This window comes from Xiphophorus couchianus, chromosome 24 (genome assembly GCF_001444195.1).
Source record: "Xiphophorus couchianus chromosome 24, X_couchianus-1.0, whole genome shotgun sequence".
Lineage (NCBI taxonomy): Eukaryota > Metazoa > Chordata > Actinopteri > Cyprinodontiformes > Poeciliidae > Xiphophorus > Xiphophorus couchianus.
In genome coordinates, this window is record NC_040251.1 from 1,589,274 (window position 1) to 1,612,932 (window position 23,659).

The window sequence follows — 23,659 nt, forward strand, 5'->3', positions numbered from 1 at the left end:
TGAAATGAAATACCAGCCAGAATATGGGTGGTCTTTGGAGATACAGAAAACAAGAACACTCTCCTGTATTTTGTAAGGCTGCTAAGAGGCAGATGAAATACTGGTGCTTTCGTCTTCACAGTAAGGCTGAAACTGATGGTGGGGGAGCAGAAACCTCCCATGTTTCAATTCAGCAGATTGGTAGGAAATATCCAAATCAATTTCTGCTACCTTTGTTGGTAACACTGTAGTAGAATGGCCATGAAAGCAGCAAAAAAATTATTTATATATATATATATATATATATATATATATATATATATATATATATATATATATATATATATATATATATATATATATATATATATATATATATATATATATATATAGGGCTGCACAGTGGCGCAGTTGGTAGCACTGTTGCCTTGCAGCAAGAAGGTCCTGGGTTCGATTCCCGGCCGGGGTCTTTCTGCATGGAGTTTGCATGTTCTCCCTGTGCATGCGTGGGTTCTCTCCGGGTACTCCGGCTTCCTCCCACAGTCCAAAAACATGACTGTCAGGTCAATTGGTTTCTCTAAATTCTCCCTAGGTGTGAGTGTGTGTGTGCATGGTTGTTTGTCCTGTATGTCTCTGTGTTGCCCTGCGACAGACTGGCGACCTGTCCAGGGCGTACCCCGCCTCTCGCCCGGAACGTAGCTGGAGATGGGCACCAGCAACCCTCCCGACCCCATTAGGGACAAGGGTGAACAGAAAATGGATGGATGGATATATATATATATATATATATATATATATATATTTGGTGTTCAGAGTGCCTTCACATCAAAATCAGGGTTCCATTTAGATTCAGGGGAACGATGGAGCAGATCCAGAAGAACAGAGTGGTCTTGATCCAGTGTGAATGAGACTGATTGATTTATGTTGGTTTTTAATTAAAAAGAACAGCGACACACCTTAGCACCGGGCTCACCAGCTCCTCTTTCTCCTGGAGCCCCCACTTCTCCTGGCAGCCCTTGGTCTCCCTGTGTGGGATAAAGTTCATTGTTTCAAATGCTGCTTAATGCTGAAAACTGGTACAGTCGTCCTCTGCATTATTTATTAAAATGTACTCAATTAACTTAGATTTTAATAAGCTGTTCCTGAAAATTTACTTTTAATCTTCTCCTTATTTTAAATCAACTAATGCAATAAAGGAAAACCAAAAAGTCCACAGGTTCTTTATCTCTATTACAAGCTTTGCTGGTTTAACACATATTTTATGATGTGACAAGTAAATTCAATTTTGATAAAAATAATGTGTAGGACAAACCTTGGGTCCAGAAAAGCCCTCTCCTGGGGGGCCTCTTATTCCAGGTGGCCCCCTGGGGCCCTCTGTTCCCTGAAAGGAAGATATAAAGAAATTGAAGATGAAGGCGATATGAATTTATTTACATATAGGCAATTTATTTAATACATTTATTTCAATAATACATTAAAATAAATTTGAGTGTATATAAAATTAAAATTTAATTTTAAATTCTAAAATTTAAATTATCATGCAGGGTTCACAATCAAATAAAATCTTGGATTTTGCTTATACAGCTAAATTCTAGGTGTTCTATAACTAACCACAGAGTTAGCTTCAAAGAGCCATGTCATGCTAAGATGCTATTGTGTTATTGTTTTATAAATTTACCATTGTCATATCATGGACTTTTGCTACTTTGAAACACATCGACCATCCACTTTATTAGGTACGCCTGTTCTACTGCAATTTGGCACATATAGGGAACGAAGGGTAAAGGCAATAAGTAATGGCAAGTCAAAGTAGAAAAACAGGTGTCACGTAAAAAATAACCAAATCCGGTCAACTTCAGGCCTAATGAACAATTTCATAAAGAGGTTGCATATATAGCACTTAGCTTAAAGCTACATACCTTTTCTCCTTGGATGCCTAGACCTGGAAGGCCCAGGGGCCCTGGAAACCCTGGAGGGCCAAAATCCCCCTATAAGAATGAAGTTTAAAAAAATTATACCCCATACATGCTCATAGTTTGTCAGTGAATCACCCTTCAGTTTCAGCCTCAACCTTTCATTATGTATAACGTTCGGAAAGCACCCAACTTTATTTGTTCCATACAGATCTAGTTTGGCTTAGCCCTCTCCCCCCACCCAATATCTTCATGCCATATAAATGCTAAAAAATATTTCTTGTGACTTTAGAATCCTGTTTGCAAATCAGTTCAGTACTTCCAACCCATGTCTACATCTGTGAGTCGTAAGCTATTCTGATACATGTGAGTATCTGCAACGCACTACGACAAATAAAAACCTTACCTTTCCACTGGTGTCTGAATGCACCAGTAGAGTGTTAATGTTCCCACATTCAACAGCCCAAACCATAAAACTGCAGTCCTCCTACACCATTCAAGCTGTAACCTCAATTCATAGCCTGTAGACTGTGACCTCCTATATAACGCCGTGCTCAGTGCATTTATCGGTGGCTCTGGCAACTTTTGGCCTCCTTCACAACAGGGCTTTAGCTTTCTCGCGTTCTCCGCTTTTGTGAAGTCTTTTCAGCACGGCGCCTCATTTATGGCCTCTCTGTACTCTACCTTGTCTCCTTTGATTCCTAGGCCCGGCTGTCCTCTGGGCCCCCGCGGCCCCTCTATGCCTCGCTCACCCTGTGAAGGCGGACAGAGAAGTTATTGCGTTTTGACTTTTTGAGATATCAGATGTGCTCACAGGAATGGCAAAGCAAGACCATATGCCACATATCAGCAAAAGGGGGAAGAAAAAAAAGTCTTTGATAGTTGCTTTCATAAAAGCTACACTCAGACACATAAAAGCTTTCCTTCAGTAACCTCTGTAATGTAATATTCACATAGAGCGTATAGAACTACGTTTTGAATGTGTACAGAGGGCAAGTAAAGGATTTATGATATATTTCTGGTTAAAAGCTGTAGATTAAAGTTTATGATTTCTGAAACAAAGAAGACCATAAATAAAAAAGAAACATAGACATTCACAATTTCAATTATCAGTCACCGCAAAGCACCAAGCAACATAGTTAAACAGGTCCAATTCTAACCCACAGGACTTCCGGTCAATACCGTTTTATTCAGCCCGATAAATTCCAATATGGAGAAGTCCAGTTCAGTCAAGATGTAATACAGATGAACTCAGCAACATCAGGTTCACTAATACTAGTGATTTTAAAGTAGAAAACAAAAAAGGCAATTCTTCTCAATTTACAAAGAGCCATAAGATTTTTAGAGGTGAAGATGCACATTATCTTAAAGTGTCCTTAAAGTGACAAATGATGTATAATTGATTTTTATTTTTAGCTGTACATCATGTTGTAATGTTATTCCCTCATCAGAAACATATCCAGAGTGTTGCCTTGATTCTTTCATACACGTTTGGGAAATCTTTAATCTCCCGTGGCAACCATTCAAATGTTCAAAGCGCAGGCTGGTTGGACTTGGCTCCGCCTTCGAGGACGAAGCTCCAAGGTTCCGCCTCACAGCGCAGGACTCCCTCATGACTCCCCTTCTCAAATCCTTCAGACTAGCCAGCAGCAATTAGCAAACAATGGTGGAACAGCACATCTGCTGAGCTTATTATACGAGTTACTTCTCAGTGCAACGCTGGTAAAAACGTTAATACAGGAGCAATGTTGTGATGTCTTCATGTTTCAGAAAAAGCAGGAGTTTTTAAAGAGACAGAGCCACAATTTCAAGGCTTAAGCTTTCTTTTAAGTCTTATTTGATATATACATAGCATTTTTATAACAACTGAATGTAACATAGATACTTGATTGTTCTATGAAATGCTGCTTTGTGCCTAGTAAATACATAATACTGTCCCTTTAAATTGGTTAGCAGAAACTGAAGCACATCCCTGTCGTTGAAGCAGATTTACTGCACAGTTATTGAGGTAGACTGAGAACACAAAGGTCAAGCTCCAGAGGCTTTCCATAAATCACAGGGTGGTGGTCCAATTCCCAGCTTCCCCCAGGGTGCATACCAAAGTATTCCCCTGGAGTTACCAAAAACTTTTCTATTTGATATAAAACCATTGGATAACTAAAAAAAAGAATACTCAAGAAAAGGTCAATCAGTTTAAAAAAAAAACAACAACAAAAACTTGGACACAAGATTGCTTCAACAAATAAGAATTTGTGAATGATTCACACACAAATGCGGCACAGGAAATGGTTTAATGGTTTCCATCAAATGGCGCTATCCACCTGAAAGAGAGAACTGAATTTACTTTTAAAAAGGAGCCTGTGCCACATCTTCTACCTGGAGGAAATTTTACCAGTCTTCCAAGGTTTTTCCAAAGTCAGGGAACAACAAAACGAAGCCACAACAAGATGTATGTTAATTAGAAGGGCAACGCCGCATTTGCATGTAGGCTTCCGGAAGTTTCAATTTATTGTCATAAATCCACGATCGGAGCTCAAAGCAGAAGCGATAATGATGTGTAAAAAAAAAAGAAGGAAAGAAAAAAAAAGGTTATGCTGCTGCGAATCTGGAGCTTGTCGGGGCAAGTCATGTGAGGAACGCTGCTGTAGAGGGAACGCCATCTGTGAGAATACAACCAAGTGTGCTGTTGCAAAAAAAAAAAAAAAAGAGCAAAGAAGGAAAAAAGAAAGACAGAAAAGAAAAGAGGACCCTTGAGGGTGATCTAGCGGCGGGGAGAAACACCTTCTCCAGTTTTTATGGTGGAAACTGTTACTTTTCAGAACAACGGCGCCAGGTGATGAATTAGATGACAGTTCGGTGTGAGGGTAAAGTAAGGATTTCACCTGAAGCCTACCTCGTGTTTCAGAGTTGCTTGGTAAATATTGCAGGAGAACAAAACACAACAACAAAAAAAAACAATTACGCGTGTCGTGGCTGGAAGACGTTTCAGCAGATTACTCGCGCTTCGTTTAATGTCCGCTTCTGTCACAACGAAGAGCCTCGATGTGACTTAATATTGTTTTACATTAATCATTTTCTGCAAACTTATTAGTGAACCAGGTGCTGAGCTGGTTACTGTGAGCTACTTTGGGGATGGAAGTAAATTGTTAAAATGATGAGTTGAAAGATTTGAAAGTTAAGTCAAGTTTATCTGTGTAGCACATGTTAGCAAAAATGTGGAACAAGTGAATATTTTTCCAAACTTCAAAGAGTTTTACTCAGATTAATCAAAAGCAGCAGTGTGTTTTTTTGTTTGTGGGTGTGTGTGTGTGTGGGGGTGTGTGTGTGTGCGTGTGTGTGTGTGTGTGTGTGTGTGTGTGTGTGTGTGTGTGTGGGCGTGCGGGGGGGGGGGGGGGGGGGGGGTGCGCAGTGGAAACAAAAATACCATCATCCCCCCTGATCTTTGTTAAGAAAACAGAAACCTCATGAAGGAAGATGTGTTTCCACATGTGGGAGACTTTCTGCTTGTGTTCGACTGAGGAAACACAGACACTATAGCAGACTATAAGTTCCCTCTGACTGAGTCACTGGCTGAACCGTGGGGGCGTTCTGGCCTTTTCATTCCCCGTCCGGTTTCTGAATCCTCTCCTCTCCGCGCCGAGACGTTTTCATCTCCTCCTGCTGGGGTCGACTGACAGGCTGCGCTGTGGTGAGGTAATGGAAGCCGCGCCGCTGCGCCGCATGGGGAATTTACTGTCATGTGTATCATGTCTCTTATCCACACACGCTGTCAATGTCCTGCCAGAATCTGGAGCCTAGACGGGAGATTTTTTTTTTTCCCACCAAGGTCAGAGGGCGACGGCAGATGGGTGAAGCGAACATGGATGCATGAAAACGGGTCGAAAGGCTGAAGCTTTTAGCATGAGACTTTCAGGAAATACCGTCTCTCCCAGGAGCTTTAGGCTTAAAAAAAAAAGAAAAATATGAACACCCACTCACCTTAGGACCAGGGATACCTTCTCCTGTCGGTCCTCTCTCTCCTTGGACTCCCTGTGGCCCCTGAGGACCCTGAAAAAAATTAAATAAACATGTAAATGACCTTTTACAAAAACCTATTTGGGAGAGGAGGGAACTAACTCTGACTTAAAATCAGTAGATAACAGGAAGACTGAACATATTCACTGCAAAGCAAAAAACTACACCAAACTACTTTTGGTCTAGTTTTGAGTGCAAATATCTTTGTACACTTGAAATGACACAAAACTAACTTATAACTGACCTTCCAACAAGATCAGATGCTTGCTATTAGTCAAAGTGCACAGATAGTCACTAGGTGGTGCTAGAGCACATGACTTATTCCTCCATAGGAAAAAAAAGAGCACTTTTGAAATCTTTTCTTTTTTAAAGTGTATTGTGTGGCCCAATGTAACATTCCTTGTTTTGAGTTGATTTTCACATATAGAAAAGATGTTGACAGGAAAGGTGTAGGCTTCTGATATTCTATTTCAAATTCATCAAATTGTTCTCGTCTGTTTTATTTGAATTCAGTTTTTGATAGTTTATCGCTAGAATGACTTGAGCTATTTCTGCTGCCGTAGGCTTAAACCACTGGATTACAAACTGACCACTTTTCCTCACTTTCGTCTTCTACTACTCTCCAATTATGTTGTTACGTTTTTTGTTTCCTCTCCGTTATTTTTCTCTCTACAGAATCTACGCTAATCTGGTCTGGCATTTCGTTTGGCTGTGATTCATTCCTTCCTGGAGGAAGCTGAGATAATGCTGACGTCAACTAATCGCTCTCCGTCTCCTGCTATTAATTTTTTACTTTCTTGAACATCAAAACTAGCAGTAAATCAGATCATCTGTTTCTCCTTGTGTCAGTAGTGGCAGACGGCCAATTGTACCAAGCCAAGCTCTGGTTTGGCTGGAGGTTTCTTCCTGTTAAAAGGAGCTTTTAGATAGAAACTTCCTTTGAATAGCTAATTGAACACACAATACTGCTAGATAACTAGGTCTAATTTCAATGTTTATCATTAGTAATGCTAACTGTGCTAATACAAAATGCCAAAGCCATTCCTTTTTGCCTGACATCATCTCTGCTCCTGATAATAACAGTTAATGATGTAGGAAGACAAGAAAACACGAACATTATTTTAATATGTGCGTGGTTACAGGTTTTATAGCCATTTCAGGAGGTTAACAATTGTTACTATAGAGAGGTTAAAAGGTTATTCTTGGTTTTGTGCAACAAAAGGCACATTTCATGTAGTGACAAGCCAGACAGAAGCAGGTTGGAACAGTAAGAAGCAGCACGACAGATCCGTCTACATTGTTTGTCTGTAATACACAAGTGACACGTTTTGTCCTCGTTTCGAACTCACCGGTGGTCCGGGCTCGCCGATCCCCGTAGGGCCGGGAGGCCCCGGTTGCCCCTGGAAACCAACATCCCCCTGCAGAGTGCAAGATAGAGAGGGGAGTGCTCAGACAGGGTGACACACCAAAGGCTAGTGGTTATGTTCTCGTGAAATGATTTTTCCGTAACATTACGGCGGCGGATTTTACCTTTGATCCCGGAAGGCCGATCCCAGTCTCACCTTGGATTCCAGGTGGTCCAGGAAGCCCCCGCTCCCCCTATTAAAAAGATAAACATGGGTACATTCTGTCCACATGTCACTCATCCTTGGGTACGAGCGAGAAAAATCAAAAATAACCCACAGACACAACCCGCTTTGTCCTGCCTCAACCATCCATTGACGAAACTTGATTTAAGACTTAATTGTTATTTTTTTAAAAGCTGTTGCTTCTCTACATAGTGGCTGTAAATCAAAGCTGTGGCGTTCACAAAAAGGACACATGGGAGGCAGGAAAAAGAGGCGTGGAGATTGTTCTAGGTGCATACCGGTGCTTTTTGTCCTCCCCTCCCTTCCATTGCCCTTTCCAAGCAAGTTAGGACAATGCTTCCCGCCAGACATTACATTGCTATTTTGGTGATGTAGGATGACAGCCAGACTATTAACGTGAACATTTTTCTAAAATAATTAGGAGGCGACCACTTGGTGCGGAGTAAGTGCTTATGGGAGGAACGGCAGGTAGAACACAGTAGAGGAGGCTGAAAGTAGAAGGAACCGACAAATAAGCCGACAAGTTAATAACAGATGAGCTTCTTCGGAGGAGTTTCAAATGTCACAGCGGCGGCGGATCGTAACTCACCAATAAACGCTCAAATGTATAGTTCCTACCCCCAAGCCCCCATTCGCTTTATGAGCTTTTGGAGATACTTGACATTTCTCATGTTATTTATGCCAGCGTTAGGTGATTTTAATCTGAAGTGTTATAAATGTCAGCGTCGTGAGAGCGAGTGTTATTTACTGCGCGATATTCCGAGGGAAAAAAAACTATCGGAATCGAACGCTTTTTAATCACGGTGGGGCGACTTTGTGTCGTTGAAACAGTGACACGTTTGTTCGCCGGGATTCAGACCGATCATCACGTATGCATCTGGTTTAAAAAAAATGCGACTGACTTGATTGATGTGTTTGAGTTATAGGTGGAGACAGGCCATAAAAGCTTCAATTTCCTCACAAAGACATTGTGGTGTTGCCCGGCATTATTAAAAATGATCAAATAGGGAGTATGAATGATGTCATAGTCATGTTTAGTGTACGGACTTAATTAAAAGGGGGGCTTTGGTTTTCATTCAGAGCTATTTCAAATTTAAATTTGACACAAGCCATGTAGGGAACAGAGCAAACATGTGGAAGACAACGATCTGGTATGAATGTTTTGGTCTTTGTGAAAAAATCTTAAAGATGTGAAGCCTTTTTGGAGGCCAAATTAATAATGCAGACAAGCTATTCAACTTTTATTATGAAAAATATGGGGTTTATATGGAGAGTTGCAGTCTGTTTTCCCCGAGTAAACTAGATGTACCATTAAATATATCTTATCTCTCAACTTTTAGCATTACGGTACAAAGTTGTAAGATGAAAACATTGATACTGTTGGTTTGCCAAAATGGCATAATTTGGAGAAGATCGAATATGTGGCAAAACTGTATTATAAAGAAATATGGAAGCCATATTAAAAGTGAATGGCATTGAAGATAGAGGGGAAAAAAAGGAAGAATACATTTCTGCCAAAAATCTCAGAAATTTTGAGATTAATCTCTGAATGCTTATTCAAGAAAAGTTCTTTGTTTGAAACGTCAAAATTTTTTGAAATATACCATCAAGGTTTATTTGTTGTTTTTTTTTTTCTAGCAAATTTTCTACTTTTCAAAGTAAGAAATTTTTTTTTCTAGAACATTTCTGAGTTGTTTTTTTTTTTTCAAAAATGTACTCATTTTTTTCTAACTACAATGACTGTAATACGCCGATATATATATATATATATATATATATATATATATATATATATATATATATATATATATATATATGGCCTTTTTTAAAAGAAAAAAAAACTATTACATTAATTTGACCTGGTTTGACGCGGCATATTCTGAGGAAATATTGTTCAACACCTATAGAAAGCAGTTCAGAGCTGTTTCATTTAACGCTGCTAACGCTAACGTTATTTAGGTCAACAAACTGTCAACATGCTAGAAAGTTTAGCATTAACTCTCAGACACACCACGAATTCATTTAAACACGAATTAATCAATTTAAACATTTATTTACCTACTTCTGTAAGCTCAGCTGGCCGAGGCACCTCAGTGGTTAAGATCAGTTTTCTTTTGGCGCATTTGACTGGCAGCAGTGGGAGGGGCCTGAATTGTTATTTATATTTTCAGAATTTATTTATTTTTTTAAAAGTGGAGAGCATGGAAAAAGGGTGCCAGTCAGAACTGGAAATTATTGCTACTTATTTTCGTCTATGCCCCAGTCCCAATGAACCTTACCAAGCTCCGCCCACAACCGACCCACGTGACCGCAAGTCTCACAAACAAAGCCTCGCGCCCTTGTTTCTATGTAAACATGACTCCATTAATGCATCATTTCTACCGGATTTTCACAATATATCAGCTACTACATGGACAGAGGAACTAACCAGTTCATGTCATCATCTGGGAGGAGGTTACTGGTTTCTCAGTCACAAGCTGGTTGCAAACCTGAGACCAGCAGGTGTCAGTCAGTTATAGTAGATCTGAAATTTGGTTTGATGACGTCAATATGAGAAGCTACAGGCTGATAGGAGGAACCAAAGAGCTCTGAGAAGGTAAAGGCAAATCTTCTGAAGCTGGGATATAATTAATTTAATTTCACATAATTACCGCAGTAGAAGCCATGTGTTTGTTAAAATTTTATGAAATGTATTTGTTCTATTTGATGTTTGTTGTGAATGACGTAAACTCACAAACGAACGAGGTAATTAGTCCAACGTTTAGAAACTACAGCGGCTGTAATGAGCCACAGCAAAGGGAAAATAACCCGAACAGGTGATCAACTCAAAACCACTCCTACCTTTTTACTCTCTCTCTTTGTAGTTTAAGCACACCTGTTACCGTGGCAACCGCCTGCGCCCCGCAAGACGAGCAAAGATTACGTTAAAAACATAACATTCAGTCCGTTACTATATCAAGTTTCCAGACTTGATATTTATTTCTCGATTATTAATCAGCTTCTCTGAACACAGCGATGGTTGATTGACTAGCTGTACTTGGTGCTAACGTGGCTAACACGAGTAACAGTTTAGTCCAAAGCTTTTTCTGCTAAAATAAAATCTTTAGTGTATGTCAGATACAGACACATTGCATATTGATCTGTTTAGCTAACGTCAGACTGTGTAGCAGACAGGCTTCAAGGTGTACAAGTTGTATTAGTTCTGCCATTATGCTGTACTTAGCTAACAGGAAGCTAAGTGTGTTTGTGAGCACGTGACCTCGTAAAACGGGCATCAGCCAATGAAAAGCGGCCCCTCTGGTAAGGTCCATGCTTAGTGCGCGCCCTACGCCCCTATGAAGTGTGGATTCAGTCAAAGTACTGTAACACAGTGGTCCCCAACCACCGGGCCGCGGACCGTTACCGGGCCGCGGACCAATTGGTACCGGGCCGCACAAGAAATAATGAACTACTACCGGATGTTTTATTTTGAAAATCCTAAACCGGATTTTACCGGTTACGTCTTGCGCGTCAAAATTGAGCTTGTGAAGGGCTGACCGGTCAGCATGACTAAAAAGGTTGTGGAGCGCTGCTGTAACAGACATAATTGTGTAGTGTCTCTTTAAGATATGCTAGTATTGCTAATGATGTCACAAGTATGGGCCACTGCTTCTCTGTAGAGAGTGGGAGAAACGTGCTACAGATCGATACATGGACTGAGACAGACATGTTAGCTCCCAAACCTTTAGTAACGTTACGGGTTGTTTGGTCTCTGCTCATTTTCATGTTTGATAATATAGCAGCCGTTCAACCGAGCTTTGTAAGGTTGGTGAAGAGAGTGTTTATGAAAGGACAACATTGTAGAATTACCAGTGCGGTTGTGAGTTTTTGACCAGAGTCTGCAGCCTTTCCTCCCTTAAACACAACCCAAGCGTTACAGTACACATAAGGGTTCAGTGCACAAGCGTGCAAAACTGTGAGAACTGGGACAGTACGCCCCTGTGTCGTAACTTAGACATGTAAAATGGCGGGACTGGTCACTGTTTAGGCATTTGTGCTGCTAAAAAGTACAACTATAAGAAAACAAATTAGTTATGTGGTCTGAGTGATCCACATAACTTCCCCTCGTCACTCTCACGACTAGCGCTGACGTCGTGACTATTGTCTTATAAGATGTTTATGGCTTCAAGGACACGTTAATCATCAGGGAATAGTGTTCACATCACAAGCAGCTCATTTCCTTTTCCAAAGCCATTTGCTTTGATGACAAGTCTTGTTTTTTTGTCTGCACACATGGCTGTTTTGACAATTCTGTTGTTTTTTTTAATGTTTCAAAAGTGCAAGCACAAATAAAATAGCCACATTTTCTGCAGATTTTGTTTTCATTGCATATTTTTCTTATGTCAGCTGTACATGACTGGCAAAAAATATACGAGTATTTTTGATATGCTTTGGAGACAAACTGGACACGGTGATGTCTGAAGTCTAGACAGTAGAGATGTTTAACTTGGTTGATCTTTAGCTGACGCCGTACAGGCACTGATGAGTGGAGGTAATCACTGTCACCGGGAAGATAAATTTTAAAAAATGGATGACGAAGTAATTATCCTAATTATGTTTGTGTAGTTGAACCTCAACAAAGAGGCCTCAGCTCAAGACGGGATCAAAAATCTCTGGTTTATGTTCAGTGAGACGAAGCTTCAAGGTTCAGGAAGAAACAGATCCTGGCAAAAGTATTTATACCTCTTAGTTGCAATCACAAACTTCCATATATTTTACTAAAAATGTGTTTGGGACTATTATTCAGTTTACCTCGACACCCTTAAATAAAATCCAATGCAATCAATTTGCCTCTACCTAGTTAGTAGACTCCTTCCCACTTTTTTTCAAAGTATTAACAGTAAACTGTTGCAGAAACAGGCCCAATCCTGTAACTCATCTTGTATTTTTCAAGGTCAGACTTGTAAAGGAAGCCTGGCAAGGCCAGAAACGTTTCGGAGCCACTGCCAAACGGTCGTCAGATGTTTTGCATCTTACCAGCGAACCAGCGTTACCGACTGTAAAACCTCTTCTCTATGTAAGTTTTTCAATCGAGATTGTAAGCTCGTGGTGTTACCTTAGCAACACGGTAGCGTAGCAGCGTGGAAAAAGCCAGCAGTTTTCAAAAGAACAAAAAAAAAACCTTTAGTGAAAACATGTAGCAAATATGAAAACTAAACCGAGTAGTCCTGAAGGTCGTGGTCTATCGCAAGGTAGGTTTATTCCTCCAGATTGACCTCCTTATTTGTCGATAAGGGAGAAATGTGGAATAAGGTTTCCTATCAGCATCTATTATTGGCCCAGTTGATGCACTGGTTAGCTACCGCTGGGGAAAGATGATTGGCAAGATGGCGATGTGAAGCTGTTCCTTGTGTGTTAGATGTGACACACAAGGAGAAAAAGGTGACGCAAGGTTTTAAAAGCTGACACACGAGACTCTTGACTTGAAGTTGGACATCAGAATCTGTTGGTTATTTTTGAGAGTGGCCGTCATTGGGTTTTTTTTATGTCGTCACATGTTGGTTTCGTTTAAAAAAACAAACACATGATGTGATTTCTTCATATAAACACGAAGAAAAGAAGCGCTTGTTGAGAAACATCAAGTTCTGTCGTTAGTCTCAGATTAGCATGCGTCAAAGAACAAAAGAAGAGAAAAAAAAAAGTTCAAAATCGTGCTTACTTTTTTTCCCATGATTCCTTCAGGTCCCACATCACCCAGTGGACCTGGCAAACCCTAGAGCACAAATAAAGGTGTTGCACATGTTAAAAGATGAGCATGAAACACAAACCACAATAAATCACATAAAGCTGTTTTCTTGCCACAGTAACGGGGATGAAACACATTTTGTTCATTTTCTCTTTCTTTTGTTTATTTTCACTAGCCACAGACAAACTTGATTGCAGCCAGAACCGTAGAATCAAAAACAATCCCTCCAAAGGAGGGACGGATGGGAAGACTTGCCTTTTATAAATTCCTGAAGGAGATTTTTTATGACCTTAAACAGCCTTTTTATGCTGGAGAAGCTCTTTCAGGTCCAGGTTTGTCTAGTATTCACACTTGTTTCATGATCATAAACATGGAAGTGTGACAAAGAATCCACAAAAACATCAACAACTGAAACAATGAATGACTCAGTGATTGCACAGTGAATAATTATGGATGTCTTGGTCTAAAATGGACAATTCTATATATTATTTGGTTGTGCAAAAGCAATAGCTGTGTTTAAATGATTCAAATGGAAGAATATGAAAAAGTCAAACCTGAAGTCCACGGTTTCCTCTTGGACCAATAACACCTTCAGGGCCCTGAAAAAGGACGTGTTTTTCTCAGAAATGAATGTAATGGATGGTAAAAAGACGGAAAGTGTAGATTACGTTTGAAACAGACAAATACTTAGTTTGAGGTAGATTTTTTCATCTCAAGCTGACAAATCAGGCATCCCGGTAAAATATTAAATTTGATATTTTTGTCAAGTTGGAATGAGAAATAACTACAAACATACTCTGTCTCCTTTAACGCCTGGTGTGCCACACTCTCCTCTCTCTCCCTGTGAGAAAACAAACAAACAAAAGTTTAGGTTCTTTCTCAAACACCGTCTACACACACAAAAAAAATGCTGTTGTTTATGGGTTCAGGTTTGAGCTGCTTTGCAACAATTAATGCCATGAGAATATACAGAATCTGAGAGCTTTGGAGTCGCAGAAGATGACAATGTACAGACGATTGCAGGCAGGTCTGAGATTAAACAAAGGACGGTAAAATCCCACAATGTTTTCAAAGTTTCTGCATGCCATCATATCTGAAGCTCATAATCCCCCTGTTCCTGTCACTTACAATGATTTTAAATCAGCGTGGGAACTCTTTGTTTTGGAATTTAAAGAGGCATAAGAGGGGTTTGGATTCAAATTCATACAATACCTTCTCTCCTTTGTATCCTGATTTACCCTGTGTGCGCAAGAGAGATTTGTTAAAACAAGTAAAGACAGAAGAGAGAAGGATTTTGGTCAAAGAAGACGAGACATTGGCCATAACTTCCTGAACCAAACTGAAGACCCTTGACTCACCTCGGCTCCTTCGCGGCCTGGAAGTCCACTGAGACCACTTTCACCCTAAAGAAAGATTTGATTTAACGTGGAACCCTTGAACTACTTGTACTACTTAAGCAAGTAGTTCAAGGGTTGTTGCATTGGCAGTACCTTCTGTCCCTTTGCGCCAGGGCTTCCATCATCTCCAGGACGTCCTTTCTTGCCCTATGGCAGAAGTTGAGGCAACATGAAAACAATCTCAACCACTGAAGATTATTTTGTAAGCAATAATCTTGCTTGATAACTGTTTAACTTCAAGGAATAGGCAGCAGCTGATGATCCATAGGCTTCTCCCTGAGGAATAGTCGTTTGCTTTCTGCTTTTCTTTGAGATATGGCCGTGGGTAAATGGGTGGTTTGGGATTTGGAGACGGTTTGATGGTAAAGGCAGAAGAGCAAACAACAAATCTAGGTGTACTCACAGAGTAGGATCGAAACTTTAACATAGACATAAACCAAACCAAGAAATCCGCCTACTGTCACCTTAAAAAGATTACCAGAATAAAGAGTTTCCAGCTTTTCAAACCAAACATTACAGCTGCATTGTTTACAGAAAAAATGGTTTAAGTCACTGAGTGTGGGGAACGGATGAGACAAACGTAACTGATGCTGCCTTGTCTACTCAGTTAACTTCTTGGCCTTTTTCTCTTTTATAATATAGACTCTGTGAACACCCTCGTCTTCGAGTTATCTCTGGTCGCACACATTGCTTTCGTCACTGTGTCCCTTGCTACCCCTGATGTATAACAGCTTTTGTTCTGAGCATCAGGAGTAAAGGGGTAATTACTTTGCTCTAATCCAGAGAAAAGGCTTCAAAGCAGTAATCACTTTGACTGTGACCAACCTTCTCTGTTGAGTAAAAGGCGAGCCCGTATCACGACATGCTTGGCAGCCAAAGAAAGTCCTGCATGTAGCCCTGAATCTGCCAAGCATGTGTTCTCAGATAGTCCCGAGAGGCAGGACTCCTTCAACAGACGTGACTCTGCTGATTTCCCATGTAAATATACGTTTAGACCTGTTCTCAATAAGCTGCTGGAAGAATGTAAAGTATTTGCTTTACTCTCACCGCTTCGGGGAGACCAGACTTCTAAAAACCCGCACAAGTCACTAAACTCTTCCGAACCCTGCAATTATGTAGCCTTTGTCTCCAGAACTCTCCTCGGCACTAATTGTTAAGATGGCAGATTTAACGTCTGGGAGCATCAGATGAGCACAACGCAACTGAAGTGGTTTAATATGGTTGTGTTTAGAGATTTTGAAATGGCTGAATAACGTGCACATGTGTCACACTTACTGACAGAATGGGCATCTGTTCTTGACAGAACACCAATGTTCAGAGGAACGCAAACTGAACTTGATCTAGAACGAGAGCCCCGTCTGTGAAAACATGCTGTTTGTGGGCCCGTGGTGCATGTGTGTGTATACAAACCATCATCCCTGATTGGGTGGATATAAAGTATGACTTACCGCAGGGCCACTGGGTCCTCTGTCACCTTTATCACATTTGCACGGGTTCAATTCGAGTGGACACTGGAAAAACATGAACAATGACGGTGAAAACATGCACAAGAACCACAAGCAAACAGAACTTGTAACACTGGTAGTTTTGATACTTACACCTTCTTCTGCCAGCGCTGTCTGCAGGGCGAGAAATGGAACCGAGTCAAGTCATACATTAAGTCACTCTTAATAATATAGAGCAAAAAAAATGTTTTTTAAAATGAGGCTCACACCTAATAAAATTTTACAAATTATTTGAATTCAACGTGTGATGGATTCAGTTGGGGTTTAACGCCTTTTACGTGATTCTGACTCGCGATTTTACAAAGCTTTATGACTGGTGCTGGGTAATAAAATGCAGTAGTACATTGACAGAGTCTGATTTCTCTAAATTGATACCAATCTGAATTTTTCCTCCAGCAACAGAGAAGTTTTTAGTGCAGTCATGGTTAGCATGGCAGTTTCTCTTTAGACTGACTCAGCTGGTCAGGATTAACTGATTTTACTTGCTCATAATACAAACTACCAGATGCTTAAACTAAAAAACAGTCTTAAACCGTCTATGAAGCGTCCTTTTGAAAGAAGCTGCTCTTTATTCTTAAGCTGTTCTCAACAGAGGACTTCCCAGATGGTTCTGTGAAACCAACCATCTGGTGTGTCGGATTATCTTCTGTACTTCCTCTTGTTCAACACGTCTTGGCAGAACAATCATTTGCTTTCACTGGAAAGCAAATTAAATTCTCAACTATGCAATGCTAATAGATTTAAAGGATAAATTGGATAAATTAAATATTCCACCAAAGGTCCAGGAGGGGTTCTGGATTGAGACATAGAGCCAAATAAACAATCTGTTCACTCTTGAGGAATAGAGTCCTGTGGTTTAATGCTGGGGCTAAAGATGAAAGACATGCTCTGGGCTGGTACAGAGGCACATGCTTATGACATACAGATGCTGCCTAACAAGGAAATGAGATGAAAGTCTGAGTCCTAGCTGCTGCTGCTGTTGCTGCTGTTGCTGCTGCTGCTGCTTGCTGGGTCCTAGCATGCCAGCAGAATATGTTAGATGTCAGATTCAATGCTTTGCATGTTTTTGCACCATGTTCCCCATAAAGTTTTTCATCCATCATATTTAGACGTGTGTACCGCCTGTGTCGACACTTAAGCCCGGGTCTAAAGCGGCGTTTGAAGTGTTTGTTGGATGCTGCTGTGTGCGTTACGTGTTCTCAGACTCATGCCACTTACTTCACCCGATTTTCCCCACAAAAGCGTTTTAATGCGGAGCAGGTGTGCCGACCGAAAGTCAAGATGCCGACTCCGGGATGCTGTTGTGCAGCTCCGTATTCTAATTAACACAGCAGTGGCTTATAAAAGTCAACCGTTAAAGTTTACATAAACAATCGAGCACAAACGCGTTTGCTTTTGCTGAAGGTCTATAGCATGAATGTTTACAGACAAAAAATTAAGGTTTTTGACGTCTTCTGCCAACTCAAGAGGGCGTGTAGGAAGCAATCTCAGCGAATAGCGTTCACATCAGACCTGTTAGTCTAGCAGCAGGTGTACATTAGGGATGCAATAAGCCAGGAAATCATAGCATCAGCCACCATCAACAGCGGATGCATGGGAAGTTGTTATTGGGTGCATGGTGAAACTTAAGGCGCTAACATTTGGAAAGCGTCTGTTCACATAATGGCTATTTGAGGCTTCCATCTCCAATCAATTTCTGCACTCTGGGGCAAAAAAAAAGCAATTATCAAACACACACACATGCAATTTCACAAGTGATATAAGTTGCAGTGAAATGTTGTGGGCTTTGGGTGTTAATGCAAGTCTGAGCATGAACACCAAAAACATGCTACCTCTGATTTGCCTCCCAAATGAAATTGTTTGGAGGAATTCGAAAACTTGACAAGTAGTCAGTTATTCCTTTTGTGTGTGTGTGTGTGTGTGTGTGGGGGGGGGGGGGGGGGGGGGGGGGGGGGCAAGTGTGTGTAAATGAGCTACCTGGTATTTTTTCTGGCTGGAACAAAACTCAATTGTCAACCTAATGAAATCATTAGATAGCATGAGGTTTTGGTGCAGAGCCATAACCTGTGCTTTAGGATTTTCTCCTGTTTTATAAGGAGAAAATAGTCATCATTCCTGCAAATTTATTATACTAAGCTAGTAAATACCCCAATTGTGTTCGCCTTGAACTTAGAATGAAAAAAAGTAACAAGTAGTAAGGTCTTAACCTGACACTCTAAAACTCCAACTTCAATCTAAGACTCTCATTTTGAAGGGCTATTTTGTGGTTCGGTTGTAAATCAATGCATAAGACCCAAGTGGAAGCTCAAAAGTAGAATATGAGGGCCTTCGTTAGCATATTTTGCGGAATGTGAAAACAAGTCACCCTAAAAACGTAAGACTTCATTCTCTCTCAAACAACTGGAACTGTCCTGAATCTCGTGATCTTAACTAATAGTTCTTGTGACTTGCACTAAAATTTGTAAAGTATTGCTTTTGATGTGATCCCATTCCGAGTGGTGCATGCATATTGGGATCAGTGGTGTGGAATTCACTGTGTCAGTAAAGTGTTTTTACAGAGTTGAGTGAGATTAGGCAATGTTGCTCCTATGATATCTTTGTTGTAGGTGCACAATAGAGATTGTGTGTCAATCATGAGGCAGAACCTTTCATCCTGGTAAAACATTTGTGGCAGCTTAGCTTGTTATGGAATTCAATTGTGTGTGCTACACTGTTGAATGTTTAGGGAGGCAATGTCAAAGTATCTTTCCACGAAAGGAAAGGGAAACACAATGGTGTGACAGGACTATTAGACAATTAACCAAAGAGAATCATTAGTTACAATTATTTTTGAAGGTTCACTGACACTCCTGGAAAAATAAACTCATTATGTTGGTAACTTTGCACAATTTATGGCCATTACAACATAAACTCAATACCGACAACTCAGCAATAAAAAGGTCACTTTCAGGCATTTAGAGAGAAGTATTTTGTCAAAAGTTGTATTTTTGTCACCAACACCAATGGTTCATGCTGTTGGTAACAGTAGCTGAGTTTCCATTACAAATGTACACCAAACTTTGTCAATGTTCTGCTAATGTGAAAAAAATTTGCAATTGCTGTGTTTTCATTAAATAAATGCAATTAAAAGTCACACGTAAATAAGTTTGATTATGCAATAAGTCACTTAAGAACTAGCAGAGTCATCCTCCTCTAACTACTTCCTGTCGCATTCATTGTGGTTTATGCCAGTAGCAACATCTGGTCATGTGACTCATGATGTGAAAAAAAAAGTGTTTCCATTGCAGGTTTGTGAAATAAATCAGGTTCAATAAGGCCAAAAAACCCCAACTCATCATAGTGCCAAAACTTTTTTATCAAAAAAGCGTGAAGTTTTTCAAAATTGGCAAGTTTCCATTAAGATAATTTATTTCCAAAATGTCAAATTGCGCAATTATATAGTAAATGGATACACAGTTAGTGACAAAGCATAGAAAGCTGTTGACTAAATCGACTATAATCCAACACGGATGCAAGGAGTGACATTGTTTTTTCTTACTCACAATCTCCTTGATGACCTTATCCACAATGCCAACATCTTGCAAATTGTGAAGGTAGCGGGTAGCTGGGGAACTAGCAATTCGACGCAGCTGTGCAATGTTGGTTGCTTCATTGGCTTCAGGTGTGATTCCTATTGTGAAGAACCGAACGCCTTGGTTCCTCGCATCGTCCACAGCGTCAAATATGTTTGGGTTCCTTGGGTGCGAGATGCCGTCAAAGAGCAGGACGGCCACCTTGATGCTTTTGGTGCCTGACTCCTCCAAGTAAATGCGCGTCAGGTTGGTGATGGCGTAGGTGGTGTAGGTGCCGTGGCCTATGTATTGAATGGGAGCGACTCTGGCTTTGAAGTTTTCAATGCCCCTCCAGTCTCGGAAGGTCTGCTCTATCTTGACCTGGCTGCTGTATTGAAGGAGGGCCGCACGGGAGCTGAGTCCGCGGCCACTCTCCAGCCGGAGGCCCTGCAGTCGGTCCATTACGTCGGAAACAAAACGTTTCTCCTGATCGTGGTTGTCCTTGGCGCTCTCTGAGCTGTCGACCAGGAAGGCCAACTCCAAACTGCAGTCTTCATCGATAGAAGCTGAAAAAAGAAAAAAAAAAACACAGTTAGCTTTTAATAAACATGCGTGAGCAATAAATAAAAACTTGAACTTCCATGAACCTGTTTAGTTCCAAATGGTTAAAGGAGCTCAATATATGCAAATTTTATTAGTTATTGAAGTAAAAACTGTTAGCTATTCAAATAAACAAATTAAGCAATAGTTAAAGTTCTTATTCTTCAGTTTTGTTCGGCTAAGGTAAGCTAACGATCTTCGTAGCTTCATAGACCTAAAGATTGTCAAAGTGATACCTGTTTCAGGATTCCTATTTGTAATTTAATGTGCTAAAATGTAGTTGTCACAACTCTACAACAAAAACAGCGTGGAAAATCAAAGCCATTGATCTCATCTGATTGGCCCAGTTGAAATTCTAAAGGTGAAATTGAGCTCAATGGGAGAAATCCCAGACAGAGCAGCGAAGGGAGATGAGAATCGAGCGGAACTGTATAGAAAGCAATGGCCTTTTTGAGATATTTTAGCCTATTTCATGTTGACAAGCTAGTTTCTTGAATCTACATTCCAGGGTGCCATCAGTTTTGAAAGTGGCGTGTAAAAATATGTGGTCAACCACAGGTAAATAATCATTTTACAAGGTGGAGGATTACTTTTGTCGCATAGCACCTAATTGGTTAAAACCGACCTTAACCCATTTTCATTTTCCATCAGCATAGTTTTGGCTTTATAACAAACACATGTATTTATTTTCTTTAGTTTGCTGGTGCCAAACTGTCAACCTTCCATCTACAACTTGTCTACCACTTTCATTTCCTGCCAAGTTTGAGATCAAAATCAGTACGACTGCTGGTGACTCGCTGGCCGTTCGGATTCTGCGACATTTCCCAGAACGTCGCAAGTTTATCAATGCGGCTCTTCATTTTCAAGACAAACCGCTCCGAGCGTCAACCTGCTGCTGCGGGAGGAGGTCGCAGATGTAATAGAGGCTGAGGATAAACCACATTAATCTTCACGTGAATATGTCACAGAGAGAATGCGCCCGAGGAAACAGGATTCTGAGTGAATAAAACATTTGGGTAACGGAGCACTAAGCGGTCCCACTGGAGATGGATTGCTTAGAGAGCAGAGATATGATCAATCCACGTGCGCTGCCTCCTCCAGCAATGTCCTTGCTTGAGTGTCAGGTTCAGCTTTTTCACTGTGAGCATTTCTTTTAACAACGTCCCCATCCCTTTTTTTCCCCCTGCCCCCCAAAAATAATGAGGGAAGCAACCTCTGAAGAAAACTTACATTTGCCATTCTGTGGTATGGAATTTGGTGTGAGGAGTTTGTTTTTCCTCCTTGTGGTCACAACCTCATCTTCATATTCTTCATAGTCTTGAGCCCACACAGCCTGAAGTCTCCACAGCAGGAGCAGCCAGTGCAGAGAGGGAACCATGACTTTTCTCAGAGGGCTTCGAGCGCAAACATGGACATTTAAAAATGATTAATAATAAACAAATAAATAAATAAAAAGTCAGAACTTTCATTTCGCTATAAGTAAGAATGTTTTCAGAGAAATTAGGGATGCATACCTTCCAATGTTGCTCCACTCTTTCAGCTCTCCTGTCAGTAATGAAAAATATCCAGGAAGACAAAGGAGAACCTCTTCATTCAGGTTTCCATCTGCAGGTCATTTGGGTTCCTCCAGATGTCGGACCTTAGCTGAGAATCTGCAGCCAAATTAGACACCACACACTAATTCCAAGGTCCAGAATCAGCAGCTAAATTAAAAAAAGAAAAGAAAAAAAAGAAAGAAAGAAAGTTGAGAGCTCACTCCGTCTCTCATGGGACTCCCTCAATTTCAGTCATTGTGATCCTGAAGTTAAATGAAAAGAAGGTCCAGCCCTTTTTTTTTTCCTTCTTCTTCTTAAAACTCTCCCACTCCCTCACAAACGTATCGGCAGAGCGTGGGGTGTGGAGGAAGAACAAAGAAAAGTCTCTCATTATGATTGTGGATTCATTGTTTTCTCGTGTTTTTATGTTTTCATCTGGTCTGTATGAAAATGGCAGCAATAGAAAAAAAACCTTGATGGGGAGCTGCTGTTGTTTTTACCTCCATCGGCTGGATGGAATCAGAACAGAACTTATTTGGGAACAATATGAGGGATTTTAGAGAGAATAAAAACTGTTTTCACCACCAACAAGAACAACAGTTTTACTTACGCTAACTTTTACCATCCAAGCATCCTCTAAACTACTTCATGTTGTGCATCATCTGATCAATTTTTACTGGCATCCTAACAACATTCTGCTACTGTTCAATGCATTTCCAAAAGATGCCTTTGTAAAGATTACAGTAAAATTGGAATGCCGAGGCAAAAACGTAAAGAAAAGTCAACATAATTATGCGCATCAGCTTCTCATTATGCATTTAGAAATGCATAATGAGGCCGGCTTTTAATGCGCTAAAAAATAAAAAACACCTGGGAAATGTTGCATTTACGTGTAAGTTGTAAACTGGCCAACATGTTTTAGTTCTAAATGGTAATTTGGTTTTTTCAAAGGATCATGCGGTACTGAAGCAGACTGAGTCAGTGATTAAGAGTTATAATCACAGTGCATGTTATTATGTTCTAACATGAGCTCCATAGTGGGGCATGGTGGTGGCACCATCATGCCGTGTGGATCTTTTTTTGTTTGTTTGTTTGTTTTTGCGCTCTATTGTGAAAAATCATTATATTTAATCAAAACAACAATCTCTCTGAATAAAAATGTGTGGATCACTTTCACATATATAGGTTAAGCAAAACAAAAAGTAACAAATTTGCTCCAGAAAGTGTTGAATCTGAAACGATTAATCGGATTCATCGCAACCAATCGATTATCAAAATAATCGCCAACTAATTTAGGGACTGATTAATTGTTAGACGGAGTATACGGATTCAAAAAAAGACATTTTGCTGAAAGAGCATCATACTCGGAGGAGTAATTAAGCCAAAAGTGTAGAAAAAAATAAAACAAAACTGCCTGTAAAAATTTCAAATGTTCCGCCCAGAACTTTTCATGTGGCTGTTTTAGCTTCATCTGGTTCAAATTCAGGAAAAAGTAAATGAATAAATCTTCTATTAACACCCTTTGCTATCCAGTTGTTAACCCAAAAATATTCACTCATATATACGCTGTGTTGACGTTAAGCCGAGCAGAAACGGCTTAGAAATATATTTAGCCGCAGACACAAACGAGTAAGTGTTCATTAAAGGAGTGATGTTATTGCATTGAGATGAATCAAAAATCTTTGTTTCCTATCCAACAAATGAATTGAATTGATTTATTTGCATCTTTTAATATGTCTAGTATAGATTTTTTTAATTATTATCAATTATTTTATCCGATTAATCGATTCATCAGCAGAAAGATTGATTTCTGAAATTAGTGTTGCTTTCAGCCCTACAGGAAAAATAAGA

General features: G+C 40.2%; 1 protein-coding gene across 1 annotated transcript in view; it reads right to left on the bottom strand.

The window, feature by feature from the left end:
- The window catches only part of LOC114140711 (collagen alpha-1(XXVIII) chain-like), a 42,524-nt gene extending 20,443 nt beyond the window's left edge, over window positions 1-22,081 (bottom strand). The window contains exons 1-18 of the mRNA XM_028010838.1: window positions 21,788-22,081; window positions 21,504-21,667; window positions 19,665-20,239; window positions 16,216-16,236; window positions 16,066-16,128; window positions 14,711-14,764; window positions 14,579-14,623; window positions 14,433-14,459; window positions 14,017-14,061; window positions 13,775-13,819; window positions 13,194-13,247; window positions 7,437-7,505; window positions 7,256-7,324; window positions 5,871-5,939; window positions 2,577-2,645; window positions 1,899-1,967; window positions 1,292-1,360; window positions 936-1,004 (exon numbers count right to left, since the gene is read on the bottom strand). Coding sequence (XP_027866639.1) covers window positions 936-1,004; window positions 1,292-1,360; window positions 1,899-1,967; window positions 2,577-2,645; window positions 5,871-5,939; window positions 7,256-7,324; window positions 7,437-7,505; window positions 13,194-13,247; window positions 13,775-13,819; window positions 14,017-14,061; window positions 14,433-14,459; window positions 14,579-14,623; window positions 14,711-14,764; window positions 16,066-16,128; window positions 16,216-16,236; window positions 19,665-20,239; window positions 21,504-21,651 — 1,560 coding nt within the window. The 5' untranslated portion in view covers window positions 21,652-21,667; window positions 21,788-22,081. The remainder of the gene's footprint in view (window positions 1-935; window positions 1,005-1,291; window positions 1,361-1,898; window positions 1,968-2,576; window positions 2,646-5,870; window positions 5,940-7,255; window positions 7,325-7,436; window positions 7,506-13,193; window positions 13,248-13,774; window positions 13,820-14,016; window positions 14,062-14,432; window positions 14,460-14,578; window positions 14,624-14,710; window positions 14,765-16,065; window positions 16,129-16,215; window positions 16,237-19,664; window positions 20,240-21,503; window positions 21,668-21,787) is intronic.
- Window positions 22,082-23,659: the final 1,578 nt, after the last annotated feature.